Source organism: Leptodactylus fuscus, chromosome 1 (genome assembly GCF_031893055.1).
Source record: "Leptodactylus fuscus isolate aLepFus1 chromosome 1, aLepFus1.hap2, whole genome shotgun sequence".
NCBI classification, from domain to species: Eukaryota; Metazoa; Chordata; class Amphibia; order Anura; family Leptodactylidae; genus Leptodactylus; species Leptodactylus fuscus.
Genome location: NC_134265.1, coordinates 159,353,270 through 159,374,074, shown reverse-complemented (window position 1 = coordinate 159,374,074; position 20,805 = coordinate 159,353,270). Strand labels below are relative to the sequence as shown.

Here is a 20,805-nt window from a genome sequence, read left to right as displayed (position 1 = left end):
TCCCAAAATCCAGCATTCCTGCCATGAAGAGGACACCTGTCAATCACATGACTAACAACAGAGATAAAACTACAATATGACAGAGGGGGTAATAAACCACTTATTTCTTCTGGTGGTAAATACTCCTCCTGCTCTATTGCTAGGACAGAGGCTTTAACTTCATACCAGTCACATTAAAATTGCAAAAGCCCTATTTATCGCAGATTTTAAATTTATGGTTCAAATAAATATACCTGGCACATAAAAAGTACTTAAGGCAATGGAGTTAACCCTTTAAGTCTAAAATGTGTTAGGCCGCTAAACCAGTAACATTTTAAGCCTCTCTGCATTCCAGCATTCATAACTTTTACACTTTATTTCACTGTAACTTTATAACACATTGTATTTTGTGGGTACATAAGACTTTTTAGTAAGATTTTATTACTTTTTGATTTTGAGAGGCAAGATGATCAGAAATCACCAATTCTGGCATGAGAATTTTAAGTTTTTTGGCATTGATCATGAATAATAAATAATATACTAATTGTAATTTAGGAGTTACAGAATGGGCGTTTTGTTTTGTTTATAAAAGGGGGGGGGGGGAGTTTATTTTTACTTTTTTTCTCTAAAGCGATTTAGGTGCAGCATTGACTGCAGCATATAAGACGCTAAATGGCAAGTATGCTTCTGATGATAATATCATGAACAAAAGTCTATTGTACCCCCTCCCCTTGGGTGATCTTAAGCCACAGCAACAGTAGAATACTACAATCATTTTCTCCTCTACCTGCACTCTATCAGCAGCTCCTGTTCTCCTGCACAGTAAAAGTGCAAACATATGTACCTCTATTTTAACCAGTGATATCTCTCGGCTAGTTCACATGGAGGCAAAGATGCTGATTTTGACAGCGGATTTCGCTTAAAAATCAGCTCCTTTACAATAGTGGTCTATGTAGACTGCTAGCTTTTTTTTTCTGCTAGCAGAAAAAAAGAAGCGACATGACCTTCCTTCAGGCATTTTCCGCCTGAGGAAAGCAATAGAAGTGAATGGAAGGCGAAAAACGGCCTTTTTTTTTTTTTTTGCAAAAAAACGAGCAGAAAAAAAGAGGGACGCTTTTTTTTTGGCCCATTCATTTTACGGGAGGGGAAACAGCCTGTCTTTTTTAAAGCTGTTTTTACAAAAAAAAAAAAAAAAAAGCTCCAAAAAAAAGCTCCTAAAAGCGCGGTAAAGTCCAAAAAAAAAGATTCCTAATTAGGAAGCTTTTTTTTTCAGGACCAAAATAAGCCACACGTAATTTACGTGTTTACTAGCCCTTAATCTATGAGGGCTACAGTCATAATCTTGGTCTTATTTTAAAGCCAAGATTCTGTGGCTTTAACCCTCATGGTTCCTGAGATAGAACCATTTTAAGTCATAGCATCCCTGTGTGCTGCTTGAGATGAATTGTAAGGCACTTTGCTCAAGTGCTGAGTAGGATTTCAGAACTGTAGGAGGATTAAAAGGGACTCTGTCATCAGCAGCCAGCATATCAACTAAACCCCACAGATATGTTAGGGTCATATGAATCAAATAAATAGTGCCTTCCTCTTGTGAAGCACAGCCTCTGTCGTCATCTTCAATAGTCAGATATTTATATCCTAAGGATAATCCACGAATATAAAAAAGATTTAAAAAAAAACGGACCAATTCCTTAAGGCTAAGGACCCAGGTTGCGGAAACGCAGCTTTTTTTTGTTGCACATTGTTGTTTTTTTTGAGTCAGAGCCAAGAATGGCTACAAGAGGAATGGAGGATATTTATTAACTACTTCTAGTTTTACTTTCTGCTCAATCCACTCCTTGATTTGGCTTCAAAAAACACAACAAAGTCTGCAACAAAAAAGCTGCGTTACCGTAACGTGGAGTCTTAGCCTTGAAGTTTACTCCTGGAAACGTGAATTTGGAGGGCAAAAGTAAAACAAATAATGACCTTACTTTAAGCTGGCCTTAAATATACAGATTTATTTTTTTAAGTAGATTGTGAGCCCCATATAGGGATCACAATGTACATTTTTTCCCCTATCAGTATGTCTTTGTAGAATGGGAGGAAATCCACGCAAACATGGGGAGAACATACATACTCCTTGCAGATGTTGTTCCTGGCGGAATTTGAACTCAGGACTCCAGTGCCACAAGGCTGCAGTGCTAACCACTGAGCCACCATGTCGCCCCTACATATACTGATCTTGTATAGAAGAGAGATGAAGGACAAGGTTTTGTACTTGGACGACATTCATCACAACAACAAAAATGTGGATAGATCTGTGCATAAGTATGGGGAAAAATTAAATATTCGTAAAGATGACAATCATGTTGTTGTGTCGTAAAAAGGGGCCAAAGAAAAGCAACATATGGCCTAAATTTGTTGGAGATGACTAATAACTGAATGCTACTCAAGATACAGTGCCTACAAGTATTATTCAAACAAGAGCAGGATTTATTAACAGATGCATAAATTTTACAAACCAAAAAGTTATGTTGCTCAGTTAAATTTTAATAAATTTTAAACATATTCAACCCCTAGGTTTAATATTTTGTGGAATAACCCTTGTTTGCAATTACAGCTAATAATCGTCTTTTATAAGACCTGATCAGGCCGGCACAGGTCTCTGGAGTTATCTTGGCCCACTCCTCCATGCAGATCTTCTCCAAGTTATCTAGGTTCTTTGGGTGTCTCATGTGGACTTTAATCTTGAGCTCCTTCCACAAGTTTTCAATTGGGTTAAGGTCAGGAGACTGACTAGGCCACTGCAACACCTTGATTTTTTCCCTCTTGAACCAGGCCTTGGTTTTCTTGGCTGTGTTCTTTGGGTCGTTGTCTTGTTGGAAGATGAAATGACGACCCATCTTAATATCCTTGATGGAGGAGCGGAGGTTCTTGGCCAAAATCTCCAGGTAGGCCATGCTATCCATCTTCCCATGGATGCGGACCACATGGCCAGGCCCCTTGGCTGAGAAGCAGCCCCACAGCATGATGCTGCCACCACCATGCTTGACTGTAGGGATGGTATTCTTGGGGTCGTATGCAGTGCCATCCAAACGTCACGTGTGTGGTTGGCACCAAAGATCTCGATCTTGGTCTCATCAGACCAGAGAACCTTGAACCAGTCTGTCTCAGAGTCCTCCAAGTGATCATGAGCAAACTGTAGACGAGCCTTGACATGACGCTTTGAAAGTAAAGGTACCTTACGGGCTCGTCTGGAATGGAGACCATTGCAGTGGAGTACGTTACTTATGGTATTGACTGAAACCAATGTCCCCACTGCCATGAGATCTTCCCGGAGCTCCTTCCTTGTTGTCCTTGGGTTAGCCTTGACTCTTCGGACAAGCTTGGCCTCGGCACGGGAGGAAACTTTCAAAGGCTGTCGAGGCCGTGGAAGGCTAACAGTAGTTCCAAAAGCCTTCCACTTCCGGATGATGCTCCCAACAGTGGAGACAGGTAGGCCCAACTCCTTGAAAAGGGTTTTGTTCCCCTTGCCAGCCTTGTGACCCTCCACGATCTTGTCTCTGATGGCCTTGGAATGCTCCTTTGTCTTTCCCATGTTGATCATGTATGAGTGCTGTTCACAAGTTTGGGGAGGGTCTTAAATAGTCAGAAAAGGCTGGAAAAAGAGATAATTAATCCAAACATGTGAAGCTCATTGTTCTTTGTGCCTGAACTACTTCTTAATACTTTAGGGGAACCAAAAAGAATTCTGGTGGTTTGAGGGGTTGAATAATAAATGACCCTCTGAATAAAGTTTTCACAATTTAAAAAAAAAAATAAACAAATAACATTCTTTTTTGCTGCAGAGCATTTCACACTTCCAGGCTGATCTACAGTCCAAATGTCACAATACCAAGTTAATTCCGAATGTGTAAACCTGCTAAATCTGCAGGGGGTTGAATACTACTTGTAGGCACTGTAAGTTTGATACAGACTGCTTTGCCATTACAAGTTGATTTTTTTTTTTCAACTCATCGCGACTACAGAATTTCATGCTATGCATGCATGAGATATAACGCCCCTGGTGCTCAGTGAAGCTCATTAGCATAACAGAAGAAATTAGCATTTTCAGATGAAATGGCAGGGAGAATTCAAGAATGAAAGGTAGAAGTAGAACAGCCTTTTTAAAGGCTATTCCAACGTGTCTTTAGTAGAAAAAAATAAATAAATAAAATTTTACCAATGATAGACTCTCGCTTTAAATTACAAAAAATATATAGCAATACAGCTTTAAATACTGGTCTATATTTCTGGCACACATCTTTCAAATAAGCAGTCTATGCTGAGCAAAATCCACAAGGGTTTCATGCGGCTTCTTTTACACATTTGCCAATTGCTTTGGTTTTGAAAATGTGAGTGTGTTGTATTGTAATTTTTGGGTAGATTTCCGGAATTTGCACCAAAAATTCACAATTCCACCATTTGTGAACATGGCCTTTTGGTGATTGCACAACCTGTTTTGAGTGGATTTCTGCAACAATTCTCACAACAAAAAATAATTTGGCACACTAATTTAAAATACAAAAGAACTAAATGCTGTATATTTCCTTAATACACAGATTTCTCACCTTTGCCAAGCCAGATCGATGTGCACCTTTAGACTCCATATACACCAAATATTTGTTGAAGTCTCGGAATTCTTCCATTGTTGGCCTGAAGGTCATAATCTTGCACGCAGGATTCTGCTCATCAGTGTCTTTAGCATTCATTTTTTAATAATGTGGGTTAAACTGAAAAAAATAAAAAAATAAAAGTTGTTTTACTAAGATAGATCTTGTATATTTCCCACAGTGCAAATAGGCAGATCATCAGGGAATCCAGCACCCGGCATCCCCACCAATCAGCAGTTGAGCCACAGCGCACAGGAAATAGCACAGCTCCATACATTATGTAGCAGTCAGAAATGGTATTGCAAGCTAAGTCCAAATGATTTTTTTTTTCCCCCCGCAAATAAACAACGTACAGAATTATAGTAGTTCCAATGCACCATGGCTTCTGCAAAATAGCTGCCATGAGTTAAAGGGTGTTTTCCCATTTCAAGGTCTCTACAGTCTGTCTGCATTCTTCTGCTCACTTCTTGTATTTCTCTCCCCCCTCCTCCCTCTTGCTGAATGGGACACACAAGCAGGGGTGAACCTAGTTTTTATGCCGCCGGAGGCGGACGACAGAAAGCAGCGCTGCGTCCACAAGGCCTCCCCAATCCACCGCTCGCTTCCCGTGCCGGGCTGCCGAGACAGTGACGCTAAACCAGTCCAGGACAGCTTGTCCTGGACTGGCTTAGGTCAGCAAAAATGCCGGGCACATAGATAGTTTGTAACCTCGATTAAAACATAGGCTACTTTTTATCCCGGTAAATGACATGGCCTCACGACTGTTATAAATTTATGTTCACATACTATATTACACTGCCCTTGCAGCAGCTTATCTCAGGTTCTGATAAAGCCAGGTCTGTTATCAGGGCCGCCGATAGGGCAGTACTACTGGTACTGGCGTCAGGGGCCCGGCCAAATTGAAAAATGGGGGGGGGCCCGGTTTTGGCCCGCCACCGTGTGCCAGCCCCCTGGCGCCCGTAGCAGTCATTGTGTATGTCCTATTTCAACTCAGATCTGCATCCAGAGGACGCAGATCTGAGTTGAAGACATACGCGGCTGAAGCAAGGAGCTGACACAGGTCAGCTCCTCGCTTCGCCGCTGCGTGCCTCTCTCGCTGATCACATCGCGTCTAAAAGCCAGTAGCCGGCGGCAGCAGCGAAGCTAGGAGCTGACACAGGTCAGCTCCTCGCTTCAGCCATCGCGTCTACAAGCCAGTAGCCGGCGGCGAAGCGAGGAGCTGACACAGGTCAGCTCCTCGCTTCGCCGCTGTGCGCCTCTCTCGCTGTCACATATGTGGATGCAGCGAGGAGCTGATCTGTGTCAGCTCCTCGCTTCGCCGCCTCCGCTACTGGCTTGTAGACGCGATGTGATGACGTCACATCGCGTCTATAACTGTGCGCCAGTGAGAGAGAGGCGCACAGAGAGCTGCGAGGGAACGAAGGAGAAGGTAAGTCAGTCAGTGTAATGTGGAACGTGAAACTGGGGGCAGAGAGAGGACGGCATGACACTGGGGGCAGAGATGGAGGGACATGAATATGGGGGCAGAGATGGAGAGGACGGCATGACAATGGGGGCAGAGATGGAGGGGACATGAATATGGGGGCAGAGATGGAGGGGACATGAAACTGGGGGCAGAAATGGATGGGCAGACATGAATCTGGGGGCAGAGATTGGGTGGGAGACATGACACTGGGGGCAGATGAAGGGTGTATATGAAGCTGGGGGAGAGATAGAGGGGGGACATATAATGTACGGGTGACTGTAGGAGGATTATACTGTGTGCGGGCACATGAAAAATTAATGAGAATGGGTGGAGTCAACATAACAGTGGGTGGGGCTAAATTTGCCACGGCGCGCTTTGCGCGCCGCACATTTTGTCCCTCTTTTGGTTCTTCAAAAGTTGGGAGGTATGGGTACAGGGGGCAGTGGAAAGATGTTAGAAGGTGGACGGGGGGGAAGGGGGATTGTTGGGGCATCGGGTGTGCGGCACTGCGGAGAGGGAACATCTGGGGCAATAATATATAATATATAAGTTTTTAGCTGGATAACTACAAAGCACACAATAGCTCCAAAGGTGCTTTGTATGCTTTATATTAATAATGATGTAGGCAGCCATGTTACTTGCATAGCAGCCTATTTGGGGGTGAGACTTTCACTTTAAAGGAGTGTTCACATTGCGTTTTTGGCCTCCCTTGCCGGAATACGTTGGTAACCAGTCAGAATCAGCTCCCCACTTATCCCTGCACGGAGAACTGCAGGCCCCCCTTTTTTTTAATGGCCAGTTCTTCGTGCAGGGATAAGTTGACAGCTGATTCTGACTGGTTACCAACGTATCCCGGCAAGGGAGGCCAAAAACGCAATGTGAATAAGCCCTGAGGATTTATTAGGAGGGCTCTTATAGATGGTGTTGGCTCTCTATAGGCGCTGTCACACGTAGCAGATTGTACCTGCAAATAGAATCTGATTAAGCCTTGTAAAGCTGCTAAATAAAGGGAAATGTAATACAGAATTGGTATGTCGCAAAATAAGGTAGTTTTAAAATGGCGGGGGGGGGGGGGGGCAGACACTTAGGCTGTATGGGGCCCCAAAATTCCTGATGGCGGCCCTGTCTGTTATCTCTCTATGTAAACACTGAGCTAACCCTCAGTCCATTCTGTACACATTTGCATATTACCTGATCTACTCCAGGCAACATGCTGACACACTGGATGGGAAAACACCTTTCATTTCATTTTTTATGTTCCAATGTTAATAAAAACTGAAACAGCTGTGGGGACAAAATGCTGACCATATCCTTTGATAAATTCCTTGAGGTGTGTAGTTCCCATAGAGATGAATGGAAGCGGCCGGCACGCCGACTTTGCCGGCGGTCGGCCGCTTAACCCCCCCCCCGCGTGCCATTCATTTCTATGGCAGCATGCTATTTGAAACGGTTGTTTCGAATAGTGTTCGCTCATCTCTAATTTAGAGGTTTCCATTGCTCTGGTACTTTTGTGGGTTCTGCAAATGAGACATGCCACCTATAGACTATTCCAGCAAAATCTGCTTTTCAAACACCCAGTGGCACTCGTTCCCTTCTGCCATGTGCTTAAACATCAGTTTACATGCACGTTCAGGAAAAATTGCATAAACTACTTCAATTTCAAGCCAATTTCCCTGGCTCAGGACCAGACACAATTTTATTATTTGGGTTATTCAACTAATTTTTGTGTCCTTTTTTCGGTCACACATAGGGCTTTATTTTTAAGTTATTTTTACTTTTGCATGTTTTTTTTTTTGTTTTGTTTTTTTTAAACATCCAGGAAAATATGAACAGGACACTGACATATCACAATATTTATGTAGATCAGATAATATGCACATGCTTGTACAGAACGCACTCTGTTATCCGTGTGTTTATATAAACAGATAACAGACTCTACTTTATCAGCAAACTGCAATTAGCTGAGCACGGAGTAAGTGACATCAATTGTCCTATCTCACAGGTCCATGGTTATAGCAACACTATGTAAACAATAACAGGAATAAGTTCACATAGCATGCAAACAAAGCAGCATTTATAAAGCAATATATTTAGGAAAAGTCTTCAATTTACATAAGCTACTAGTAGATAGGATCCTTGAGATGGGACAATCCCTTTAAAGTACTTTTAGGCAAAGTCCTTAAAGGGGTTGTCCTATCACAAGGATCCTATCTATAATGCTTGTTAATGTGGATGTAAGACTTTTCCTAAATACACTGCTTCAGCAAAACTGCTTTGTTTGTCCACTATCTTACTTTATTCAATTCTTTGTGGCCACAGCCCTGACTTAGCTGCTCATGAGTCAAGTGATGTATCTGCCTGCTCTCAGGGAGGAGGAGCTAAGTGCACGGGAGCGAGCCTGTGTATCTAGCTATTTCTGTGTCTACACCACGTGACCTAGCTTCCTGTTAGCAGATAGGGGAGAGGCGCTGCTTTCATTTCTTCTCTTCTCCCAGTTATCAGGCTAGCTAATTCAGTTGTGTTCATTATGGCAGAGACAGGTAGGCTCTGTATGTAACACAGAATGGAGTTGATGCTGCCTGTACTTCATGGTCCAATATGGGTGGGCGGAGATGCATGCGAATTTGGGGGTGGAGCTAAACAGCAGGTTGCATGTGAAACCCCGCCCACCAAATGATGCAAGAAACCAGGAAGAAAGAAGATTTTACAGCAGTAAAGACTGATGAGTATGTGAGGTGGGAATACCCCTTTAAGGGGTTAACACCCTAAAAATGTAGGATAGTTGTAAGGTTAATAAAAGTTTGTATGTAACATTTTCATATTTTGCATCTTCGACATCCAAAATTCATTTTTTTTTTTTCCCTCCTCTGCTTTAAAAAGGACGTGGCAACTTTGTGTGACAAGTCATTAAGCTTATGGCAATACCATAATCATATTGGTTATGTTTTTCCACTTTCACTAAATTAACCCCTTCCCGCCGGTAATATTTTTTGTAACTCATAGCAAGATATCGTTACGTCTATTGCAGGTAGCCTTAAAAAGGTTCCCTGCTGTCAAAGTAACAGGATGCTAGCCCAGAAGCTCGCTCTGAGTGGCGGAGATCCCTAGCAAAAAGGCGGCACCAAAGCACCGCCAGATTAACGTCCATCATCAGTACAGGCACTGATCGTGGACATTAGCAACAGGTTTCCGCTGTATAATACATTTTTACTGATTTTGTTGACAAAGCTATGCTTTGTATTATCACTCATGTTTTAACATTTTGTGTTCTCAGTTTTGTGTATATGTTTATGTTACTCTAACATATGTATGCATAATGACTACTCATAGTTGGTTTACGTATCTCCCACACTCAAAATTTATATGCATTTCATTTCACCATCACATTGGGCTAGAGAAAGCAGGTCTATGGCCGAAACTTCGCCTCCATACCTTGATTCATACTATTATGCAACAATTCTTGTTATGAGATTATGCACTGGTGGATGATCATATAACTTTATGTAAATAAACTTTTACTAAAGCATATGAATTATGTGTCATGGTGTTACTACACTGGTTGTCAAAGCTAAGTCAGAGCTCTTTATTTGCAGGACAAGTTGAAGTTTTTATTGATTTACAATTTTTGGCATGTATGATTTAGGATTACTATTTTTATGGGTAGGTGAGATGACCAAAACACATTAATTTGCTCAATGTGGTAAATAAGACTATTTTTGGATAGTGCAGACTTATTTTTTAAACTTTCTTGTATATTTTTTGACCCCACAAAGGGTCTAGAACCTGGCCTCTCTCTTTTTCCCCAATGCAATCTACTGACCCCTAACCACCCAGATGCCATATTCGCTATTGATCACACCATCGAAGGGTTAAGACAAAAAAAAAAAAAAAAAAGAGCCAGAAAACATTAGCAAAATTGATTTTCTCTCTTAACCCACTTCTCAAAAAACATTCTAAGGGATTTCCAAGCTCAAAAAGTAGTCTTCTACCTCTCCCAAGAATATTCAATTGTTACCACTGCCTTACGGAGTACATTACACTTATAAACAACATACATTAAGAAAAAAAAAAAAAAAAAAAAAAAAAAAAAAAAGCAGCATTTCACTTTTCTAGATTTAAAGAAAAATCAACTTTAAAGTCTCATGCAAATGAAACATTCGGTCCCCTCGGCAGGCTTTCAACTTGTTGAAAAACTGTTCTAGTTGCTGAAGTGGGATGGGTGATGTCATAGCAGCGGCAGGATCAACTTCCTCTCTAAAGGGTGGTGTAGACAGAAGATGATAGAAGTTCGAGTGACAAAAGTAGCGTTCCAAGTCCCACCATTAGTGTTCCTAGTGCCTCATTTGCCTAAAAGTCATTTTACTCTAAATCTACAAAAAACAACATACATAACAAAGGTATATTGTTTATAATTGTAACGTGTGTGTGTGTGTTGGCTCCCTTTAATTGATTATCTATCCTTGGATTTGCTCACCTGTTGAAGATTGTCAGGGATCCAATACACAAGACCCCACCAATCTGCTGTTTGAAGAGGCAGCATCCTCTTCATTACTTGCCAAGCACAGCGTCGAACACCTGTATAGCAGCTGTGCTTGCAGTTTAAGAGAATGGGTGGAGCTACAAACAGGCCATGTGACGAAGGGCGTGACATGACATAACCTGTTTAGCAGAAGTGCCACTCAAGGAGCGCTTCAAACTTGAAGCAGATGTCTGACCCCTGCTTTTAAAAACCACTGATCACAGAAATTATTAAAAAGGGGGTTTTATTGAGCAATAGTTGCAAAAACATAAAATACCTTTACATATTTAGAATCACTGCATTCTTACCAACATGTAGAATAAAGGTAAAACACTACTGGGTGGGTTGTTGTTTTAAAACTAAAAGAGGCAGACGAAAAAGTAGTGTGTAAAGGACTTTTTTGACCGCCAATTTCAAGCGGACACTGCAACACCATGACTCTGGTGCAAATGTAACACGCAGCAAATCTTTACCAGAAAAATAATGGACTTGCTGTTTCCCCCCATCCTTCACAGAAAAGGTTATTAAAGTTTTCAATACAACTTGTCCAGATAAAACAGACAGGCATATAGTTACATCAATCCTACTAGGATGTGAAATTTTGTGTTTGGATGTTTGTGTGTTTGTTCCTCAATCACGCAAAAACGGCTGAACGGATTTGAATGAAACTTGTCACATAGATAGTCTGTAACCTCGATTAAAACATAAGATAAGATAAGATATTCCTTTAATAGTCCCACAATGGGGAAATTTCAGTGATACAGTTTCATAGATGGTACAGTAGTATATAACAAGAGAGAGACACATAGAAGCTCATGACAGATAGAGAAATCCTAGGAATCATAGCAACTAAAAAAGAAAAACAGACACACTGCAGGATCATTTAGTTCTCTGTGCAGATTGATGTTAATAATAATAATTATAATAATAATAATAATACAGCCGACTTGGTTGTAGGACACGAGGAGGGGGGGTCACAGCATGTGGATATAACAAGCAGAAATTTTTGCAGAGGTGGGGGACATATCATGATAACATGTGGTAGTTCCTTTGGTAGGTGGTGAGATCTCCTGCTCACAGCTGATAGTTCGGTATCTTGCATCAGCACTATTGTCCTTTTAACCACAAAAAAATGCCCGAAATGTCCTTCATCACAAGCCGTCCTCCTCCTCCTTACCACAGTGTTCTACTGCCCCAAGGAAGTCAGAGACCATCCAGGTATACATGGTGCTGCTCTCTTGCCAAGCTTCCATAACTCCTGGGGTAGGTGGGTGATGGTTCCCAAGCTGTAACAGTGTCCCACGTGTCCACAGTAATAGAAAGAAATACCAGTCAGCTGTAGCATCTTCACACATCAGCAATTGACGCCAGAAATCATCTCCTTGAACGAAGAAGTCCGCATTTCCATGTAGGTTTCTCTTCCATGCCGCATGTTGAGCCATGCTGTCCTAGCTGGGGGGATGGTAACAGGCACATGTGGAAACCAGCTGAACCAGGTCTTGAGTCCATGCTTTACAATGGAAACAAAAGGAACAAAAAAAAAAAAAAACTCCACAGGGTCTTCCATTCGATTTATAGTTGCTAAATTCATAGTGCTAGATTGCTTGGTTACCGGATTCTTGAAGATACAGAGAAAAAAAGAGTGAAAAAGGAAAGAAAAGTTTGCTCCCAGCTTGGAGCACTGCATCAAGGCAGCCAGCCTCTCAGGGGGTGGCAAACTTTCTATCCCGGTAAATGACATGGCTTCACAACGGTTATGAATTTATGCTCACATACAATGCTCTTATCTCAGCTTTTGATAAAGCCAGGGCTGTTCTCTCTCTGTGTAAACAAACGCTTACCCTCGTGGATTGTCTACATGCATTTGCATATTATCTGATCTGCTCCAGGCAACAAACTGACATGGGCAAACACCTTCAATCCAAATTGGCAGTTTGCGTGGAAAAAGAAAATCTCATTTATTGCAAACAATGATAGCTATGAAGGTAGCCAGAAGTCACAGAGTTCTCCCCAAGTGGAGCTGAGGGAGATCATCATCGCCAACAACACACTCATTATATGGCATCCCAGCAAGCTGCTGAAACAATCATGGGCACAGCGTGAGGAACGAGTTCAGCGGCAGGCCAGCTTGACAACTGTCGAAACGCCGGAGCAGGCGATCATCAACACCAACAATACGCTCATTATATGGCATCCCAGCAAGCTGCTGTCATGCCGGAACAATCACAGGTACAGCATGAGAAACAAATTCAGCAGCAAGACAGCTTAAGAGCTGCCGAAACGCTGGAGCAGACAACCCATCGACAGCAGCAATTTGCTGAATATAGGCGGATCATCGATGCCAACAACCTGCAGACAAAGTCGCGTGCAGAGGCTAGTGGGAAAATAAAAAGTCATGTGTCTTGAAAGGAGACAAAAGAAAAAAAAAAAAAGCTTGGCCAAAAGGTCAAATATAAAGGTCATAAAAAGGTAAAAAAGTGTAACACTTAGATTTTTTTTAAATTCTTCTCAGCTCGACAATGGTACTACAGTACATGATCACCGAATTCCCTACACAATACAATGCAGTATACTGCACATGTTACCAAACGTCTATTACAGGGCTGTTGAGGCGCATTTGTCTACACTAGAACAAAGCAGAGATTCCTGCACTATCAATGCAATCCCAGTAGGCTGAGAGACCTGTCGTGACATAGTCACCAAGAGTCCACAGGTTGCTTACCCAGGAACAATTTAGCTAGAGTATGGAGGCTGAATGCTTTAATCTGGAGGCATTCTAAATTGGTACTGTAGGTAGGAGGATCTTCTTTTATCTTTCTGTTGTAGTGGTGCTCCTGACAGTGTGAGAATGTTGCAGTGAATGCAGACATGCCCCACTCTATTAATTTCAATGAGAGCATCATAAATGGTTGAAGTATAGAACTTGGGTATTCCCAGCCCTTCCAGTAAAATGAACGAAGTAGGGATGCATCTACTACTGCTACATTCTCAGTCTGAGCAAAAAAAAAACAAAAAAACACACACACACACACACACAACACCTTTCGCCGACTTCTTAGGATTGTAATTGCAACACCAAGAAGTAAAAGTATTAGAGTTATGAAAATCACAGGATAAATAAAAACGCTACCTATATGAAAAAGACAAAAACGTAAAGAAAATATTCAAAACATTGTCATTAATTTAGTATGGAGCATGAGCATTGCTCAACTAAATAAGTACATAACCTCACTCATTGGATACCAAGGCATTAATGGTTGTCTGAGGAATGTTATGCCAAACTTAATGCACTTGGGAATGAAAACCGTCAAAACTGGCTGCTGGCAGCTCCCTTTTGTATGTGCTCGATGAAAGACAATTCTGGAGATTGTGCAGCCACAGTAATACATTTAGCCTGGCTCCTTACAGTAGCACAAACACAGGCCCTGGTGTTGTCCTGCTGAAAACTAGCTCCTGGGACACAAATGGCCTTATTAGTGATTCCACAAACAAATCACTGCAACAGAAAGCTGTTCGTGTACCTGAAATCAAGACTAGACAGTCCCAGCTACAGCAGATTACACAACAAAACGCAAGCATTAGAGCTAGTTTTTTTTTTTGTTTTGTTTTTTTAGGCGCCGCCCCCTGAGAGGCTGGCTGCCTTGATGCAGTGCTCCAAGCTGGGAGCAAACTTTTCTTTCCTTTTTCACTCTTTTTCTCTGTATCTTCAAGAATCCGGTGACCAAGCAATCTAGCACTATGAATTTAGCAACTATAAATCGAATGGAAGACCCTGTGGAGTTTTTTTTGTTCCTTTTTGTTTCCATTGTAAAGCATGGACTCAAGACCTGGTTCAGCTGGTTTCCACATGTGCCTGTTACCATCCCCCAGCTAGGACAGCATGGCTCAACATGCGGCATGGAAGAGAAACCTACATGGAAATGCGGACTTCTTCGTTCAAGGAGATGATTTCTGGCGTCAATTGCTGATGTGTGAAGATGCTACAGTTGACTGGTATTTCTTTCTATTACTGTGGACACGTGGGACACTATTACAACCTGGGAACCTACCATCACCCACCTACCCCAGGAGTTATGGAAGCTTGGCAAGAGAGCAGCACCATGTATACCTGGATGGTCTCTGACTTCCTTGGGGCAGTAGAACACTGTGGTGAGGAGGATGGCTTGTGATGAAGGACATTTGGGGCATTTTTTGTGGTTAAAAGGACAATAGTGCTGATGCAAGATACCGAACTATCAGCTGTGAGCATGAGATCTCACCACCTACCAAAGGAACTACCACATGTTATCATGATAGCTGCATATGTCCCCCACCTCTGCAAAAATTTCTGCTTGTTATATCCACATGCTGTGACCCCTCCTCGTGTCCTCCAACCAAGTCGGCTGTATTATTATTATTATTATAATTATTATTAACATCAATCTGCACAGAGAACTAAATGATCCTGCAGTGTGTCTGTGTTTCTTTCTTTTTTAGTTGCTATGATTCCTAGGATTTCTCTATCTGCCATGATCTTCTATGTGTTTCTCTCTTGTTATATACTACTGTACCATCTATGAAACTGTATCACTGAAATTTCCCCATTGTGGGACTATTAAAGGAATATCTTATCTTCTTATCTTAGTTTATGGGGCTGCCCTCATGGCTTCCAAACTAATTTCTGTCCATTACTGCATCAGAGACAAAAGCAGGACTCCACATAGAAAAGGACAGATCTCCATTGAAGTCTTTTTGTGCACCACATGAGCCTTTGAGAGTGATGGCGTGAAAGTACTGGCACACTTGTAGATAAATGTTTGCACGTGACTGGCGGATGTCACGAGACAGACGTCTGTTGACGGTATATATCGACGTGGTTTGCAATCCAAGACTTGGGATGTGATGTCCAATATCACTTGTAGTATAGAAAGAGTCACTATTCGCCATTCTTCCAATAAGATTGGACATGCAGAGGTTTGCCTGAATGCAGTGCTTGCTGTCATTCTAGCATCGTTCTTCCAACCACCAGGACACACAATGTTGAAGAGTGCTGACATCTTGGCCTAGGCGTGAAGCAATATGCAGAATGATAGATCATGGTCTCTCAGATGCAGGATTCTGTCCCTCTCATTTTGCAACATGCGGCAATAACTGGCATGTTAGCAACCAGGACATATTGCATAACTGTTTCACGCAAGTTGATACAATTTTTAAAGGGATTCTACCACTAAATTTTTTTTCTTTTTTTTGCTTTAGACGTCAGAATAGCCTTTAGAAAGGCTATTCGTCTCTTACCTTTAGACGTGGTCTCCACAGCACCGATCCTTAGAAATACCGGTTTTAACCGGTATGCAAAAGAGTTCTCCGCAGCAATGGGGGCGGGCCCCAGTGCTCAAACGGCGATGGGGGCGTCCTCACTGCTGCCAAAGAGCTCTCTCCAGCGACGCCTCCATTTTCAACTACAACCCCGCCTCTTCTGTCTTCTGTCTCGGTCCAACCTCCGACACCTGCGCAGTACGCTCCTGTAGTTCAATACAGGAGTGTACTGCACAAGCATCGGAGGTTCGACCGACACAGAAGACAGAAGAGGCGGGGTTTCAGTTGAAAATGGAGGCGTTACTGGAGAGAGCTCTCTGGCGGCCATATTTTCAAAGCCACAAGGCAAGACTGCGCAGGCGTCAGAGCTGACGAAGAAGTTAGACAACAGAGAAGGGAGCGGCTTCTCACGTTTCAGCGCTGGGGCCCGCATCCATTGCTGCGGAGAACTAATTTGCATACCAGTTAAAACCGGTATTTCTAAGGAACGGCGCCGCGTTCTTTCTAAAGGCTATTCCGACGTCTAAAGCAAAGAAAAAAAAAAAAAAAAAAAAAAAAGCAATTCAGTGGTAGAATCCCTTTAAGGTCATTAATCATTTTCATTTGGCTAAAAAAAAATTTGCTTTCATGTCAGTTGCACATGCCACATATTGGAGCTAGATGATTGGAGAGATAGCATGTGTTGCAGAGATCTACAGATGATGCTACCATCTCGATTTGTATAACCATACTGCCTGTCCTACTTGGTGTTGCATTTTCAGTGTTGAGGAGCGGCATTTTTGTGGACCATAACAATAGGTAATTGATCTTGGGTCTTAGAAATCCTTCTAACATTCAAATTCAGAAAAGCATAACACGTTTTCTTTTACATGCACTTCTCAAATGCGCTTTTGATGTGTTTTTAAGGTAAACACATGCTATAGCATTCAACTGATAAAAATTTACAGCTGTCATGACCAGCAGAAATAGCTCAAATGACAGCATCTGAATACCCCAGTGGCTGGTTAGACCTAAAGTCTGTGTTTTAAAAATAAATATTAATGGCATCGTATTTTGTAACTTGATGCAAAATGTATTCCCAAAGTGATTAACCACATGGGAAAGTGATACAATAATTGCTTGTGAAGATGAGCGAGTCAATATAAAGATACACTTCATTTACACATGCCTTAAAGAAGTTTTCCAGGCAAAAATATATATATGTATGTATAAGGCAAATATATATATATATATATATATACACACACCGTATATACTCGAGTATAAGCCGACCCGAATATAAGCTGAGGCCCCTAATTTTACCACAAAAAACTGGGAAAACTTATTGACTCGAGTATAAGCCTGGGGGGGGGGGAATGCAGCTGCTACTGGAAAATTTCAAAAATTAAAATGGTCGGAGTTTTTGGGTGCAGTAGTTGCTGGGTACTGGGGAAGGGGAGGGGGTGTTTTGGTTGTCTGTCTGCCCCTTCCCTGAGCTTGAGGACTAAGTTTTTTTTTTCCCCCACTTGGAATTCAGTCTGGCTGAATATAGGGTGTCTGCAGTGGTCCTATTAACCCCTTCCGGACAGAACAGGAGCACTGCAGATCCCTTATATTCAATAGACCGGGCACTTTCAGACACAGGGATACCTAATGTGTTTGTGTTTCACAGTCATTTTCTACTTTTATATGTATTCTAGGGAAAGGAGGGATTTAGAACTTGTATTTACTTTATTTTTTTCTAGCTTTTTTTTTCCTCACTATTTTATGGGAGATTCTATACACTACTATTGCGGCTGGTCATAGACACCCCCCCAAAAAAAATAAATAAATAAAAATAATGCCGTGCTGAAAAACTCGGCTTATACTCGAATATATATATATATATATAATATAAGTTAATAAGTGCACCCACACACCTTTAGCAGTGTTTTGAGTGATTTCTGGGTGTCCATGTGAGCTCCTCGTGTTTACCTTCCACATTACCTCCCTTTCATTGACCCCCCCCCACTCTATCACTCCATTACTATCCCACCCACTACTGTCGGCCCTCCTGACAGTAATTGCCCATAGCCCTGTACTGTCAGAGTGGGCAATTCATACCACCCAGCCATGATGGTGAAGAATGCCCCCTCCCCATTCCTGATAGTACTCATCCATAGACTAGTACTGAGGGTGTTCATCACAGCTTAGCATCATCGCTGGGCAGTACGGAACGGCCCCTATGACAGTACTTTGGTCAAAGCTGACCGTGGCGCCATTTTACCAGCGATGCGAGCAAGCTCCGGGACCGGCATCCCGTTACTATGACAGCCAGGAGTCTTGTGATGGCTCGTCTTTAGTATCTTTCTATTTCAGGTTGCTCTATGCAGCCTGCAGTAGAAATGCCTTTTTTTTGTAATGTATTGCACTAGTGATCAGACCCCCTGGGTTCAAGACCCCCTAGGGGGTCTAATAAATATATATACCCCTCCCTTTCCATGTCCCTAGAATGCATATGAAAATACTGTGAAACACATATACTGTGTCCAAATATGCACGGTCTACAACTCTGTAAAAATATTTTGCCTGTATGGTAAACGCCATAGCGGGGGGAAAAAAAGAAAACAAGTGCTGAACCATCATTTTTTCACTATTTTGCCCATGATAAAAATTTAAATATAAAACGTGATAAAAGCATTCCCCAAAATGGTATAACTAAGTACACCTGGTCCCACAAAAAAAAAAAAAAAAAACGCTCTATACTCTATGGTGTCAGAAAATGGCGACTTTTAGAAAAAAAAAAATTCTTATTTGCACAGTTTGGGATTTTTGTTAATGCATTTAAAAAAAATAAATAAATAGAAATTTGGTATCCCCAGAATTTTGGCTTCACAGTGAACACCGTAAAAACAAAGCCCATAAGAAAGTTGCACAAATGCACTCGTCATATCCACCACATTCTGTTTTTTTTTTCCAGCTTCCCAGTACAGTGTCCAGAATAATAAATGGTAGCATTATGAAGAAAAATTTGTCCCGCAAACATTAAACCCTCATATGGCTTTGAGGGTGGATAAATAAAAAGGTTATGGGGTTTGGAAAAAAGGAAAGGGGGGGGTGGGGGTGGAAGGAGTCAAACATGAAAAACGAAAATGCCCTGAGAGCATACTCCCCTATCCCTGATGTCCTCCCAGTTTTTCTGCTCCGGTGGCTTTTCCTGGGTCTCTTCCGGAGTTCCGCTGATGCCAATCCGAGGCTTCAGGAAGAGACCCGTGATGTCACAGGAAGTGATATTGCATTTCATTAGCTGAGGCCAATCAGCAGCTTCAGTGGAACTCCAGAAGAGATCAGTTCAACAGAAGGATCGAAATGTATCAGTAAACAACAGAGCAACTGGTACAGATGAGTATGATTTATTTTTTTTCAAAGCCTCCAGTTGATTTAAAAGTATTGAACATTTTTGCCTGGACAACCTCCTTAATAATGTGGACCGTCCTTCTTAGGCTGAGGCCCCACGTTTGGGAAACACAGCTTTTTTTTGTTGCAGATTTTGCTGCATTTTTCCTAGCCAAAGCCAGGAGTAGATTAAGCAAAAAGGTAGAAGTATAAATAGTCTTTAGGAAGCCTACAGTAAATCTTCTGCCACCACAAAAATACAAGAAAAACTCATCCTTTCCCGCTTCGTCCCTTATAGATTGTAAATAGGTTGGCTTCCATTTATTGTGGTTTGTACTAATAATTATGTAATACTATTATTAGAACAATAATAATAATAATACTACAACATCCATTAAACAAATCACATGACACTGAGTACAATTGTTAATAACGTTACCATCCACACTAAGCATATTTTTGTCAAAACAGTTTCAACACACCCACTCTCAGCCAGCTGCAGTATAAGAGCATGTGTAGTGACATAAAAAGCAGAACAAAAACACTCCAGATGAAATATGACACATCACAAATAAAAATCAGAACAGGAATAGTTGGTGAAGTTGCGCTACAACAGATAGAAACGTTACGGAAGAGACACCCACACAGGGTTTAACCTACAATGGGCACTGACAGGAGTCACAAATGTCACCATGCAGGGTTATTGCTGTAAAATGCTGGGCTTTCCAAATATTAACCTCTTATTACTCTGCACTGCTACAATGTGTCACACATACAGCAGTCAAGGATCTCTACATGCTGTTTATTTACATAAGCACGTTTCACAAAACTGAAGTAAAACTTCGCTTCCTGCCCACACCAAACATGGCTGAAGCAGGGCTGAGGCTCCACCTGTGCAGTCTCCCCCATGTCATTATGTGGAGATAGTAAATAAACAGTCAGCTGAAGCCCCGGAGCACCTGCCCCACACGGCCTCCTCCGCTCATACACAAGACATATAGGAAGGAGCTGTCCACACCATTGCTTATAGAGCAGGCAGATGTCAGGGCTTCCCTCACAGTACACATACAGTCACACACCACTGTCCCTTATAAGAAACACTCACATATCCGCTCTTCCCGGCAGGTTGTATCGCCTCTTCGACACTCAGTACTCGCATAAGCTACCGCAACAAGTCGGTCGCTTCGCAGCTCCTTGCTACCACGGCTGTCTCGGCTGAGGTTGATGACGTCGTGTGCGTGACGTCAAGATGTGCCGGATTACAGGGAGTTAACTGTGTGAAGGGAGGCGGTGCTGCAAGCAACGTGCGGGTGCCCGAGGCGCGTTCACTGACTGGAGCGAGCTGTGTAGGTAGAGAGGGTTACACAACAGTATGCTAGATGTGACTGACAAGAGCGTTACATAATGGCAGTAACAACATGTATGCCAGTGTACGGATGAATTATTGACACTTATTATCTGTTTGGTAACTGTTGTCCAAAGAGATTCCTGGCTTTGTAGCGTGCACTCACGATTAGCTGCTTTCTATTAACCCCTTATGGACAAAGCCTAGAAGTGTG

General features: G+C 42.1%; 1 protein-coding gene across 1 annotated transcript in view; it reads right to left on the bottom strand.

The window, feature by feature from the left end:
• The window catches only part of KDM4C (lysine demethylase 4C), a 282,851-nt gene extending 262,332 nt beyond the window's left edge, over positions 1–20,519 (bottom strand). Inside the window, exons 1-2 of the mRNA XM_075278892.1 lie at positions 20,352–20,519; positions 4,572–4,733 (exon numbers count right to left, since the gene is read on the bottom strand). Coding sequence (XP_075134993.1) covers positions 4,572–4,712 — 141 coding nt within the window. The 5' untranslated portion in view covers positions 4,713–4,733; positions 20,352–20,519. The remainder of the gene's footprint in view (positions 1–4,571; positions 4,734–20,351) is intronic.
• Positions 20,520–20,805: the final 286 nt, after the last annotated feature.